The following is a 13309-nucleotide window of genomic DNA, read 5'->3' on the forward strand; positions in this document are numbered from 1 at the left end:
CCCATGGAGGATTTTACATTTGTGATTGAGAGAACAAATTTTGAACTGTGGCCAAATCTGCACATCTTCAGTTGGAGTTTGGGCACAATGTCCCGAGTCTGCCTAAGGTGGAATCTCAGTCCGCACCATGGGATTTAACTGTTATTTTACCTCCTGGTTAACAGCTTAAGGCATACACAATCTGAGTGGATATTTTTACAGCACCTCAATGGAAGCATACTTCACAAGATCACAAAGAAAATGAAACAATTTTTCAATGAGTTAGCATCTAAGTTACACAGAAAATAAAGAATGGTTTAGCACTTGTTCGTGACACACACAAGAACATCAAGTTTCAATAGCAAAGCTTGACTGAATGGCACATCCCTTCAAAACTGAAGGCAGCACGCTAGCACATTGGTTAGCACAGTTGCTTCGCAGCTCCAGGGTCCCAGGTTTGAATCCCAACTTGGGTCACTGTGCGGAGTCTGCACGTTTGTTTTGTGTCTGCGTAGGCTTCCTCCGGGTGCTCCGGTTTCCTCCCACAGTCCAAAGATGTGCAGGTTAGGTGGCTTGGCCATGATAAATTGCCTTTAGTGTCCAAAAAGGTTAGATGGGGTTACTGGGTTTCAGGAATAGGGTGGAGGTGTAGGGTGCTCTTTCCAAGAGCCGGTGCAGACTCAATGGGCCGAATTCTATGATTCTATAAGAGCTTCAGGGGCCCTGGAAAGGCATTTTACAAAATGAAACTGATTATAATGGGGTCTTCAAAAGTTACTATTCTAGTGAATGAAAACAAAACAAATGTTGCACCCAAGGGGCAATATGTTGTTTCTACATGTTTATTATTCAAACCTATAAACTACCTCATAATGTGTGGTCCTTTGGACTTCTGAGATCAGCATGGCACAGCAAACCTTGCAGTAGTTATCCATGAAGAGTTCACCGTCATTGTGACCTCCCATTTTGTCTGAAAAGAAGAATTCATGTCAATGGTGCTGTTTTGGAACCAATACAAGTCTATCGATACGTGCAGTCCACACCCGTCGATTCAAAGTAATTTTCCAATTTTCCAATAACAAGTTAAGGGATGCAAATAACACAGCAAAGTGGGAATTGTAGTTTGAAAAAATTGACTGAATTAGGAGCAGATGGTTATCTGCAAAGTGCTACCCACAAGAGCGAAAAAAATGATTGTCTTCACACAATTTTATCGGTTAAAAATATGTGAAGAGATTTCATACTAAATCAGACAGCTATTAATCCCCCGCATTATGTTCTTGACATTGATTAAATCGATTCAGAACCATTGTTACTTTGTCAACAACCATAGCTGGGTCATAGAGAGAGACATTAGGAAGGATGATCGAAAGCCTGGTCAGAAATGGAGGTTTAAAGGAGGAAAGTGCGGTAGAGAGTTCTCAGGATGGTATTCCAGAGATTAGGGCCTATGCAGCTGAAGGAATGGCCACCAATGTGGGAACAATTAAAATCAGGAAGAGAACAGATGCGACAAAGCACAGAGATCTCAGAGGGAAAACCTAGGAAGACACTGCAGTGTGGCTTTTAATGCCGAATGTTCACTGGGCTGCACTCTGCAAGGAACAGTAAATTGAACCAGTCTGTTCGGCAGATGTTAAAGCTTTGCGGTACTGTTTGAAGACAAGCAGAGGAGTTCTCCCAGTGTACTGGTCAACATTTGTCTCGCAATGAAAACCACCGATTTCTCCGTGTGCGAAACAGCTACAGATGTTCACAAAATAACAATGGCTCTGAATCAATTTAACCAGGTGAAGTGGGGTGAAATGGCTCCCCTATTCTCACACTCCTTGTTTGACCGCAACAGGGTTTTTTGTTTAAGAAGAACTTGTCAGTTCTGTAAGCGTCCCACAATTTAGGTGTGGAGGTTGTAGGGAATTACTCAGGTTGGTTTCCCTAGGTTAAACAAAGACTGGGGTAAGCTTTTTGAAACTATTACCGAGGTAAAACATCCTTCATACTGTGACACACAACTGTCTGTGCTCACGCACATACAAGTACAGATGGCAGAGCTTGTTGGGCTTGTAATGAAGTCACAGTCCATGAAAGTAAAATGGAGTATACAGTTAGCTCTTCTTTGGTCAGTCTCAATGCGGTGATCAAATGTTGCAGACATTTAGCTTAGCCGGTCTCCTGTCTCCTGGATGCAGTCGTATCAAACAGATTTCCACGTTTTAAAAGATCTTGGTTTACGTTTTTTTCTTCTCAGCGTGGTCACTTTACAAACTGGGAGCTCTTCCAGACTTTCTTCCAGAGAGAGAGAGAGAGGGAGAAAGAGAAAAGGCAAGGGAGAGAGAAGAGATATGGCTCCCTCAGCCTGTTTCAGTACAGCACTGTACTTTTCACTTTTTTCTTTCTCCTGCATACATTGAAACATAAATGGAAAATAGAAGCATGAGGAGGCCATTTGGCCCTTCTAGCCTGCTCCTCCAGTCATTTTGATCATCAAATTCAATACCCTGATTCCTCCCCCCCCCCCCACCCCTCCCCCCGCCAAATATCCCTTGATCCATTTAACCCCAAGAGCTATATCTAATTCCTTCTTAAAATTACACTAAATTTTCATCTCAACTACTTTCTGTGGTCGTGAATTCCACAGATTTGCCACTCTCTGGGTGAAGAAACTGCTCCTCACCTCTGTCCTAAAAGTTTTAACCTTCATCCTCAAACTATGACCTCTAGTTCTGGACTCCCCCACCATCGGGAACATTCTGAATCTACCCTGTCAAATCCTGTTAGAATTTTGTAAGTTTCTAGAGATCCCCTCTCACTCTTCTAAACTCCAATGAATATAGTTCTAACCAATTTAATCTCTCCTCATGTGGCAGTCCCGCCATACCAGGAGTCAGCCTGGTAAACCTTCGCTGTACTCCCTCCATAGCAAAACCATCCTTCCTCAGATAAGGACACCAAAACTCCACACAACTACAGGTGTGGCCTCAGGAATGCGATATTAAATTATAGTAAAACATCCTTACTCCTACACTCTTGCTATGAAGACCAACATACCATTTGCCTTCTTTACTGACTGCTGCACCTGCGTGCTTACTCTCAGCGACTGATGCACAAGGGCACCAAAGTCTCGTTGAGTGACCACCTCCCTCAATTTAAACCCATTCAGAAAATAATCTGCCTTCCTATTTTTGCGACTAAAGTGGATAATCTCATATTTATCCATGTTATACTGCATCTGCCATGCATATGCCTACTCACTCAGCCTGTCCAAATCCCGCTGAAGCATCTCTGCATCCTCCTCACAGCTCACCCTCCCATTCAACTTTGTAACATTGGCAAATTTGGAAATACTACATTTAGTTCCCTCATCCAAATCATTAATATATAATGTGAACAGTTGGGGTCCTAGCACAGATCCCTGCGGTACCCCACTAGTCACTGCCTGCCAATCGGAAAAAGACCCATTTATTCCAACATTTTGCTTCCTGACTGCCAACCAGCTTTCTATCCATTTCAAGACACTACCTGTAATTCCATGCACTTTAACTTTACATATCGATCAGCTATGTGAAACCTTGTCGAAAGCCTTCTGAAAGTCTAAATAAACCACACCTACCAGGTCTCCCAGGTCAACCCGACTCGTTATATCTTCAAAGAATTCCAAAAGCATTATTTCCCTTTCATAAATCCATGCTGACTTTGTCTGATTACACCATTGCTTTCTAAATGCTGTGCAATGGAATCCTTGATAACGGACTCTAGCAACTTCCCTACTACCGATGTTAGGCTCACTGGTCTTTTGCTCCCTGTTTTCGCTCTACCTCCCTTTTTGAATAGTGGGGTTATATTAGCTACCCTCCAATCTGTAGGAAACATTCCAGAGTCCAAAGAATTTTGGAAAATGACCACCAATGGATCTACTATTTCTAGGGCTACTTCCTTAAGTACTGTGGGATGAAGATTATCAGGCCCTGGCATTTTATCACCTTCAATCTCATTAATTTCCCCGAAACTATTTCTCTACTAACTCTAATTATCTTCAGCTTTTCACTAAAACTTCTGTTTCTAAGAACATCTGGTACATTATTCATGTCTTCTTTTGTGAAGACAGAAGCAAAGTACAAATGTAGTTCCTCAGCCATTTCTTTGTTCTCTGTTATGAATTCCCCCGTTTCTGACGGTCAGGCTCCAATGGGGTCAGGAGCTGAGTGGCTCTGACAGAACCAAAACCGAGTGTCAGTGAGCAGGTTATTGTTACATAAGTGTCACTTGATGGCACCGTTGATGACCCCTTCTATCACTTTGCTGGTATTTTTTTTAGAAAATCCAATTAGGGGGCAATTTAGTGTGGCCAATCCACCTATCCTGCACATCTTTGGGTTGTGGGGCTGAGACCCACGCAGACACAGGGAGAATGTGCAAACTCCACATGGACTGCGAGACAATGACCTGGGGCTGGGATCGAACTCCGGGTCTTCAGCGCCGTGAGGTAGCAGTGCTAACCACTGCACCAACATGCCGCCCTTCACCTTGCTGGTTTAGCAGACACATGGAAACACCACCACCTGGAGACTCCCCTCCAAGCCACGCACTGCCCTGACTTGGAAATATATCATTCCTTCACTGTTTCTGCGTCAAAATCCTGCAAACCTCTCCATACCAGCACTGTGGGTGTATTTTGATTAGAATCTGTATTAATGCTACTGCTGAGTCTACTTGTTGTTTCAGCTGGTTTAGCACAGGGCTAAATAGCTGGCTTTTAAAGCAGACCAAGGCAGGCCAGCAGCACGGTTCAATTCCCGTACCAGCCTCCCCGAATAGGCGCCGGAATGTGGCAACTAGGGGCTTTTCACAGTAATTTCATTTGAAGCCTACTTGTGACAATAAGTGATTTTCATTTCATTTAATTTTCAACTTCAACTGAGTTTCATGTGTGTTTTATCCTATCTGGGGTTTGAACTGACTGACTGCTATCAAGGGAGTTATTGCTCCTGTGTGCCCTGTTATATTACTGGGTTTAAGTAATATATGGGGGGGGGGGGGGGGCAGGAAAGAGAGACACAAGCGAGTCATGGGACAAAAAGGAAAAGAGAGGGATTGGGAGGGGGAGCGATGGGGGGGGGGGGGGGGGGGGGAGAGAAGGCATGCAAAGAAAATGAGAGGAACAAAGGACAAAGCTGCAGGGCCCAAGGGCAAGCTGAAGCCCAAACAAAACTATAAAAAAACTCTTGTAAATACGTGCTCTGGACATACCAAGCATTGTAACATATATATGCCAACCACGGCCACAGTGGGAGGGAAGATCATTGCCTATAAATATATATGCTGATATTTGTTTGTCTTTTTTATTTTCCTTTCTTGCGCGGTTTTGTAATATCTAACTTATGAGCCGTGAAATACAAGATGTGAAAACCCAATAAAATAAAAACATTTCAAAAATTACAATTTTAACACTTTCTGCTGCTACCAACAAAGGTACTTATGAGTCTAGAAACTCATAAGTAAATATATTCAGAATGTGAGAATCTTATGAAGAAAAGCTGCACAGGTGGGGCCTAAACCCCTTGGAATTTAGAAGAATGAGAAGTGATCTCATTGAAACATAGAAGTTCATGAGGAATTTGACAAGAATATTTAAAAAAAAAATTTAGAGTACCCAATTCATTTTTTCCAATTAAGGGGCAATTTAGTGTCGCCAATCCACCTAGCCTGCACATCTTTGGGTTGTGGGATGGCAACACCCATGCAAACACGGGCAGAATGTGCAAATTCCACATAGACAGTGACCCAGAGCCGAGATGGAACCTGGGACCGGTGCCGTGAGGCAGCAGTGCTAACCACTATGCCACAGTGCTGCCCCAAGGAATTTGACAGAGTAGATATCATGAGACTGTTTCCGCTTGTGGGAGAAACTAGGACCAGGGACACAGTTTAAGAATAAGAGGTTTACCATTTCAGATGGAGACGAGGAGACTTTCCTTCAAAGGGTTGTCAGTACGTGAAAGTCTCTTCCTCAGGGAGTACTGGAGGCTGAGCCATTATCTAAGGCAAAGTTAGTCAGATTTTTGATAGACAAGGGTGTCAAAGGTTATGGGGGACAGATGACAAATCACAAGCAAATCAGCCATATCTAATTGAATGGTCGAACAGGTTTGAAGGGCTGAATGACCTACCCCTAATCCTAAACTCTATGCTCCCATGAATATACTCTTGTCAATGAAGGTTTAAAGTGAGGACATGGCATTTCCAATGCTCTGGATCAAGTTAAGAATAAAATGACATGTTTCAAGTCGCTGGTGGCTACACTGCTAATCAACGAAGTGACCTCTGGTGACAGAAACTGAAGCACATGAACAGTACAACTGCAGAGACCTGGGCCGAACATTCAGACAATAATATGTTTTGGATGCAGAACAAAACAGCAGTGAGTTGATATGTAAAAGCTCACAGTATTTGTGATGGAAGGTTCCAACAAAGAAAATGATCATGTTAAAATTTCTGAAGCAAATATACTGGAAGTAAAATAAAACCACAAAGTGCTGGAATTAATGTAAAGAGAAACAGAGCTAATGCTTTAAGTCAATGTAGCTTTGTCAGAACTGAAGGAAGGCAGCAATAATTACTTGGTTGCAGAGAACTTGAGTACAACTGAAACCACGAGGCATGCTGTCGAAGCCTTTCATCTTCGACTCATCAGGACAGATTCGCAAGATTATCAAATCTCAAGAGAAAAACTATTTTTTTTTAAAATAAAAATTTAGAGTACTCAATTTACAGAAAAAAACTATTTCTACTGCACTCGTTTCTCATGCAGTTTAAATTGTTCCTTTTGAGATTTGGTATTCTTGCGAATCTGTCCTGAGAAGTCCAAGATGAAAAGCTTTGACAGCATGTCTAGTTTATCAGCAATACTGAAAGTAGAAATGTAATGGGGTTAATGCCATTGGAATTAGAGACGGGCAGTAAGGAGGTACAAAACGGAAGGTTTAGGATAAGAGTAGAGGGTGTGAAAGATTAAATGACAAGGATGTCACAAAACAAAGGCAAAGTGAGTGGGTAATGATTGTGGTAAAGAAACAAAACATTGGTCCAAAGTGAGTGTGAATAGCAGAATAATGAACAGCTATCCTCCTCTCAAAGCTGTCCTGGTCCACAGATTCATTTAATCTATTGTCTCATCTAATGCTTTAACACAAAACATTTGCGCAATCTTTCAGGTGTTAAGGAATGCAAGCTCCAACAACTCATGGATAGCAACACCCCTCCAGATCACCTTCTCCTTCAATGTTAGGATTATATTCATTGGAATTTAGAAGTGAGATCTCCTCTCCCTGTCCAAGACCTCAAACAATCCTTCCAGATGAAGCAGTGATTTGCTTTCAATTTAGTCTACAATATTTGCTGCTCACAATGCAGTCTCCTCTACATAGGGGAGACCAAATGCAGATTGCATTTGCTGAAATTCAAGAGTCAGTCCACAAACATGACCCAATTGTTTGCCATTTTAATTTATCACCTTGCTCTCACGCACACATTTCTGTTCTCGGCTTGCGCAATGTTCCAGCACAAGCTTGGGGAACAGCACCTCATCTATCTATTAGGCACTTTACAGCCTTTTGGACTTATTACGATCCCAGACCAGCCCTCAACACTGGCTAGGATACTGGACAGAAACCCCAATATTTTACTTTAATTTTCTAAGAGTGTGAGTAAAGGATATCTCGCTCCAGGAGTGATTACACAAAGAAATAGGGATATGGTATATTAAAACAAACTTTATTACTAACATGGTATTAAAATCTTTAGCATCACACCAGAAAATAGAGTTACAATTACCCTTTAAAGAATGCTACTCAATACAGTGAATACAATACCCTTAATTGCTATCTTTATTCACACTTAAGCAACAAGAAAATAAACCATCTCAGCTCTCAATTCACTGTAACTACAGTAAGAAGTCTTACAACACCAGGTTAAAGTCAACAGGTTTGTTTCGAGTCACTTGCTTTCGGAGCGCAGCTCCTTCCTTAGGTGAATGAATCTTCAGGTCCTTCCTCAGCCTTCAACATGTCATTGATGAAGATGAACATCTTGCCAAGGTCATCCCCACACCCCCACTGTTTGCCTACAACAACCGTGCAACCTCAAACAAACCATTGTTTGCAGCAAACTACCCAGCTTTCAGAACAGCGACCACGACACCACACAACCCTGCCATGGCAATCTCTGCAAGACGTACCAGATCATCGATATGGGTATTACACGTGAGAACACGACCCACCAGGTACGCGGTACATACTCATGCGACTCAGCCAACGTTGTCTACCTCATACGCTGCAGGAAAGGATGTCCCAAAGCGTGGTACATTGGTGAAACCATGCAGATGCTGCGACAACGGATGAACGGACATCGCGCGACAATCACCAGGCAGGAATGTTCCCTTCCAATCGGGGAACACTTCAGCAGTCAAGAGCATTCAGCCTCTCATCTCCGGGTAAACGTTTGCCAAGGCGGCCTTCAGGACGCGCGACAATGCAAAATCGCCGAGCAGAAATTTATAGCCAAGTTCCGCACACGAGTACGTCCTCAACCGGGACCTTGGATTCATGTCGCATCACATTCATCCCCCACCATCTGGCCTGGCTTGCGAAATCCTACCAACTGTCTTGGCTTGAGACAATTCACACCTCTTTAACCTGGTATTACCCCTATCTCTGGATCTGTAAAGACTTAATTACCTGTAAATGCTCGCATTCAAAGCATTGTCTTGCATCTTTGACTTTGTCTATACATACGTTTCTGGAACCTACTTCTTCATTCACCTGAGGAAGGAGCAGTGCTCTGAAAGCTAGTGATTTGAAACAAACCTGTTGGACTTTAACCTGGTGTTGTAAGACTTCTTACTGTGCCGACAGTCCAACGCCGGCATCTCCACATCATGACCTGAGAAAGGAGCTGTGCTCCGAAAGCTAGTGACTCGAAACAAACCGGTTGGATTTTAACCTGGTGTTGTAAGACTTCTTACTGTGCCCACCCCAGTCCAACTTTGGCATCCCCACATCATCACTGTAACTACCTCTGACACATAGGAATATTTGCTTTACACAGATGTTCTTTGAGAAAGAGAGATCTTTTGACACTGTTTAAAGAAAAAATCTGACTCCTGTCAGGCCCATTTGGAAACTCTGGCTGTGTGTCTTCAGAAGCTGTTCTCAGCTTGTTTCAGTTCCCCCTTGTTCGCAGATAAGTCTGCACTGCTTTAAATACTGTTAATATCTTTTAACTGAACTGCAGAGAGCAATTTGTTTGACATCTGGTCACAGCTTCATCCGGAACTGCACTGGCCAGCTTTCCCTACAAAATGCCTCAGCTCCACACAGCAACGACATCACCTTACTAAGCTGAAATCTAATTAACTCCACTGGGAACCCCCTTAATAAAAAGAAAATTTGACTTCCGGTTGCAGCTATGCCTAGGTAGGTCGCATGTTCGGCAGCTCCCGCCGGGAACGGACTTTTGGGCTCTTCAGAGGGGCCCCAACGGCAATTGTTCGATGGCTTCCAGTGTGGGAAGGTGACAGCAAGGTCCCCCCAACATTATATGGATTGGACCAGGAGTGGAGCGGTTAAAAAAGTGATCCTGGTGCAGCGGAAAGTGCGAGGGAGGAAAAGCAAGATGGCGGTGGATGGAGACCAAGCAGCGTGGGCGCAGTGGTCGCAGCAGCAGCAGGAGTTTTCGCTGATGGGCACGGGAGCTTTCCCGAGGCCCCTGGAGCTGGATGGGGCTCATCGGGTCCTGGCGAGGAGACCCAAAGCCAACGAGCCGCCAAGGGCTGTAGTGGTGAGGTTCCACCGCTTTATGGACAGAGAGTGTGTCCTGAGATGGGCCAAAAAAGAGCGGAGCAGCAGGTGGGAGAACACGGAGATCCGAATTTACCAGGACTGGAGTGTGGAGATGGCTAAGAAGAGGGCTGGTTTTAACCGGGCTAAGGCGGTGCTCCATCGGAAGGGGGTGAGGTTCGGGATGCTGCAGCCAGCGCGATTGTGGGTCACGTTCCAAGTTCGGCACCACTATTTTGAAACGCCTGATGAGGCATGGAACTTTATCCAGGCTGAAAAGTTGGACTCAAACTGAGGGTTTGTCGTGGGGTGATGTTTACTGTGTTTGGGGAATGTTCTTTTTGTTTTGGTGCTGGGTGGGGATGGGTGAATGGATTTGATGTGGGGGCTGTGGGAGAGTGTGGGCGTCAGTGTTGGAGGGGCAGGGCCCCGTGGAGGAAGAGGGGGGTGGAGGCCTGGGGATGGGGAGTTGGGGTAAAGCCGCAAAAAGGAGCTGCGCCAGAGGGGGCGGGGCCGGCTGAGGAAAGCGAGTAGCCCCCCGATCCGGCTGATAACTTGGAATGTGAAGGGCCTGAACGGGCCGGTCAACAGGGCCCTGGTGTTCGCGCACCTAAAGGGACTGAAGGCAGACGTGGTTATGCTCCAGGAGACACATCTGAAGGTGGCAGATCAGGTTAGGCTGAGAAAGGGATGGGTAGGGCAGGTCTTTCATTCAGGGCTGGATGCGAAGAACAGAGGGGTTGCAATACTGGTGGGGAAGCGGGTGTCGTTCGAGGCACTGAATATTGTAGTGGATAATGGAGGTCGATATGTGATGGTGAGTGGAAGGTTGCAGGGGGTGCGGGTGGTACTGGTTAACGTATATGCCCCGAATTGCGATGATGCCGGATTTATGAAACGCATGTTGGGTCGGATTCCGGATCTGGAGGTAGGAAGCTTGATAATGGGGGGGGGGGGGGAAACATCAACACGGTGCTGGACCCAGCACTGGACCGTTACGTTCTAGGTCCAGGACGGGTAAGAGGCCGGCTGCGGCCAAGGTGCTTAGGGGGTTTATGGACCAGATGGGGGAAGTTGATCCATGGAGGTTTGCCAGGCCGCAGACCAGGGAATTTTCCTTCTTTTCCCACGTCCATAGAGCCTACTCCCGGAAAGACTTTTTCATTTTGAGTAGGGCGCTAATCCCAAAAGTGGAGGGAACGGAATATTCGGCCATAGCCATCTCGGACCACGCCCCGCATTGGGTGGAGCTGGAGTTGGGGGAGGAGAGGGACCAGCGCCCGCTGTGGCACCGCGATGTGGGACTGTTGGCGGATGAGGTGGGGTGCGGGGGTGTATTGAAAGATACTTGGAGGCCAACGACAACGGGGAGGTGCAGGTGGGGGTAGTCTGGGAGGCGTTGAAGGCGGTGGTCAGGGGAGAGCTAATCTCCATTCGGGCCCACAGGGAGAAGAGAGAGGGGAGGGAGATGGAGAGGTTGGTGGGGGAGATTTAAAGGGTGGACAGGAGGTATGCAGAGGCCCCCGAGGAGGGGTACTTAGGGAGCGACGGAACCTCCAGATGGAATTCGACCCGTTGACCACGGGGAAAGCAGAGGCACAGTGGAGGAAAGCGCAGGGGGCGATGTATGAGTATGGGGAGAAAGCGGGTCGGATGCTGGCACATCAGCTTCGTAAGAGGGAGGCAGCGAGGGAGATTGGTGGAGTCAAGGATAGAGAGGGGAATACGGTGCGGAGTGCGGTGAGAATAAACAAGGTATTTAGGGACTTCTCTGGCGATCTGTACAGGTCTGAGCCCCCAGAGGGGTAGGAGGGGATGCGACGATTCCTGGATCAGCTGAGGTTCCCGAGGGTGGAGGAGGAGGAGGTGGCTGGTTTGGGGGTGCCGATTGGGCTGGAGGAGCTGGTTAAAGGATTGGGGAGCATGCAAGCGGGGAAGGCCCCGGGGCCGGATGGGTTCCCGGTTGAATTTTACGAGGAAATACGTGAACCTGCTGGGCCAGTTGCTAGTGAGGACTTTTAATAAGGTGAGGGAGGGGGGGGGGCCCTTGCCTCCGACAATGTCCAGGGCGCTGATTTCTTTGATCTTGAAGCGGGACAAGGATATTGCAATGTGGGTCGTATAGACCGATCTCGCTCCTCAATGTCGACGCTAAGTTGCTGGCGAAGGTGCTGGCTACGAGAATTGAGGACTGTGTCCCGGGGGTGATTCATGAGGACCAGACGGGATTTGTGAAGGGTAGGCAGCTAAATACAAATGCGCGGAGGCTCCTCAATGTGATTATGATGGCCTCGGTGGAGGGGGAAGCGGAGGTAGTGGCAGCTATGGACGCGGAGAAGGCCTTTGATCAGGTGGAGTTGGAGTATCTTTGGGAAGTGTTGCGGAGGTTTGGGTTCGGAGCGGGGTTCATCAGTTGGGTCAGGCTGATATATAGTGTGGGGCTACGAACCGGCGGAGGTCGGAGTACTTTCGGCTGTACCGGTGGACGAGACAGGGGTGTCCCTTGTTGTTTGCACTGGCAATTGAGCCACTGGACACAGCACTGAGGGAATCTAGGAAATGGAGGGGATCGGTCCGGGGAGGGGGGGGGGGGGGAGGAACACCGGGTGTCGTTGTGTGCCGATGACCTGTTGTTGTATGTGGCGGATCCAGTGGAGGGGATGGCGGAGGTCATGCGGATCCTTAGGGAGTTTGGGGACTTTTCGGGGTATAAACTCAACGTAGGGAAGAGTGAGCTCTTTGTGGTGCATTCAGGGGACCAGGGAAGGGGGATAGACGAGCTACCGCTGAAGAGGGCGGAAAGGAGCTTTCGGTACCTGGGGATCCAAGCAGCTAGGAGCTGGGGGGCCCTGCACAAGCTCAATTTGACGTGGTTGGTGGAGCAGATGGAGGAGGATTTTAAAAGATGGGATATGCTGCCACTCTCACTAGCGGGTAGGGTGCAGTCGGTCAAAATGACGGTGCTCCCGAGGTTCCTCTTTGTGTTCCAGTGCCTTCCCATTTTGATCCCCAAGGCCTTTTTCAAACGGGTAAGCAGGAGCATCATGGGATTTGTGTGGGCGAATAAGACCCCGAGGGTGAAGAGTGTGTTTCTGGAGCGTAGAAGGGACAGGGGGGGCTGGCACTGCCAAATTTGTGTGGCTATTATTGGGCTGCCAATGTGGCGATGAGCCGTAAGTGGGTAATGGAGGGAGAGGGGGCGGCGTGGAAGAGACTAGAGATGGCGTCATGTGTGGGCACGAGGCTGAGGGCGCTGGTGACGGCACCGCTGCCGCTCTCACCGCCAAGGTACACCACGAGTCCTGTGGTGGCGGCGCGCTGAAGATCTGGGGGCAGTGGAGGCGACACAGGGGCGAGGTGGGAGCCTTGGTTTGGTCACCAATTCGGGAGAATCATCGGTTCGTCCCGGGAAGGATGGATGGGAGGCTTCGGAGCTGTCATCGGGCAGGGATTAGAAGATTGGGGGACCTGTTCATCGATGGGACGTTTGCGAGCCT

General features: G+C 47.1%; 1 protein-coding gene across 3 annotated transcripts in view; it reads right to left on the minus strand.

The window, feature by feature from the left end:
• Positions 1-13309, minus strand: part of LOC140409252 (zinc finger matrin-type protein 1-like) — a 163064-nt gene that overhangs the window by 39905 nt on the left and 109850 nt on the right. For all 3 annotated transcript variants that reach the window (XM_072497589.1, XM_072497588.1, XM_072497587.1), the window contains exon 2: positions 846-949. In XM_072497589.1, coding sequence (XP_072353690.1) covers positions 846-949 — 104 coding nt within the window. The remainder of the gene's footprint in view (positions 1-845; positions 950-13309) is intronic.

The sequence above is a fragment of the Scyliorhinus torazame genome, chromosome 3, assembly GCF_047496885.1.
Source record: "Scyliorhinus torazame isolate Kashiwa2021f chromosome 3, sScyTor2.1, whole genome shotgun sequence".
NCBI lineage: Eukaryota > Metazoa > Chordata > Chondrichthyes > Carcharhiniformes > Scyliorhinidae > Scyliorhinus > Scyliorhinus torazame.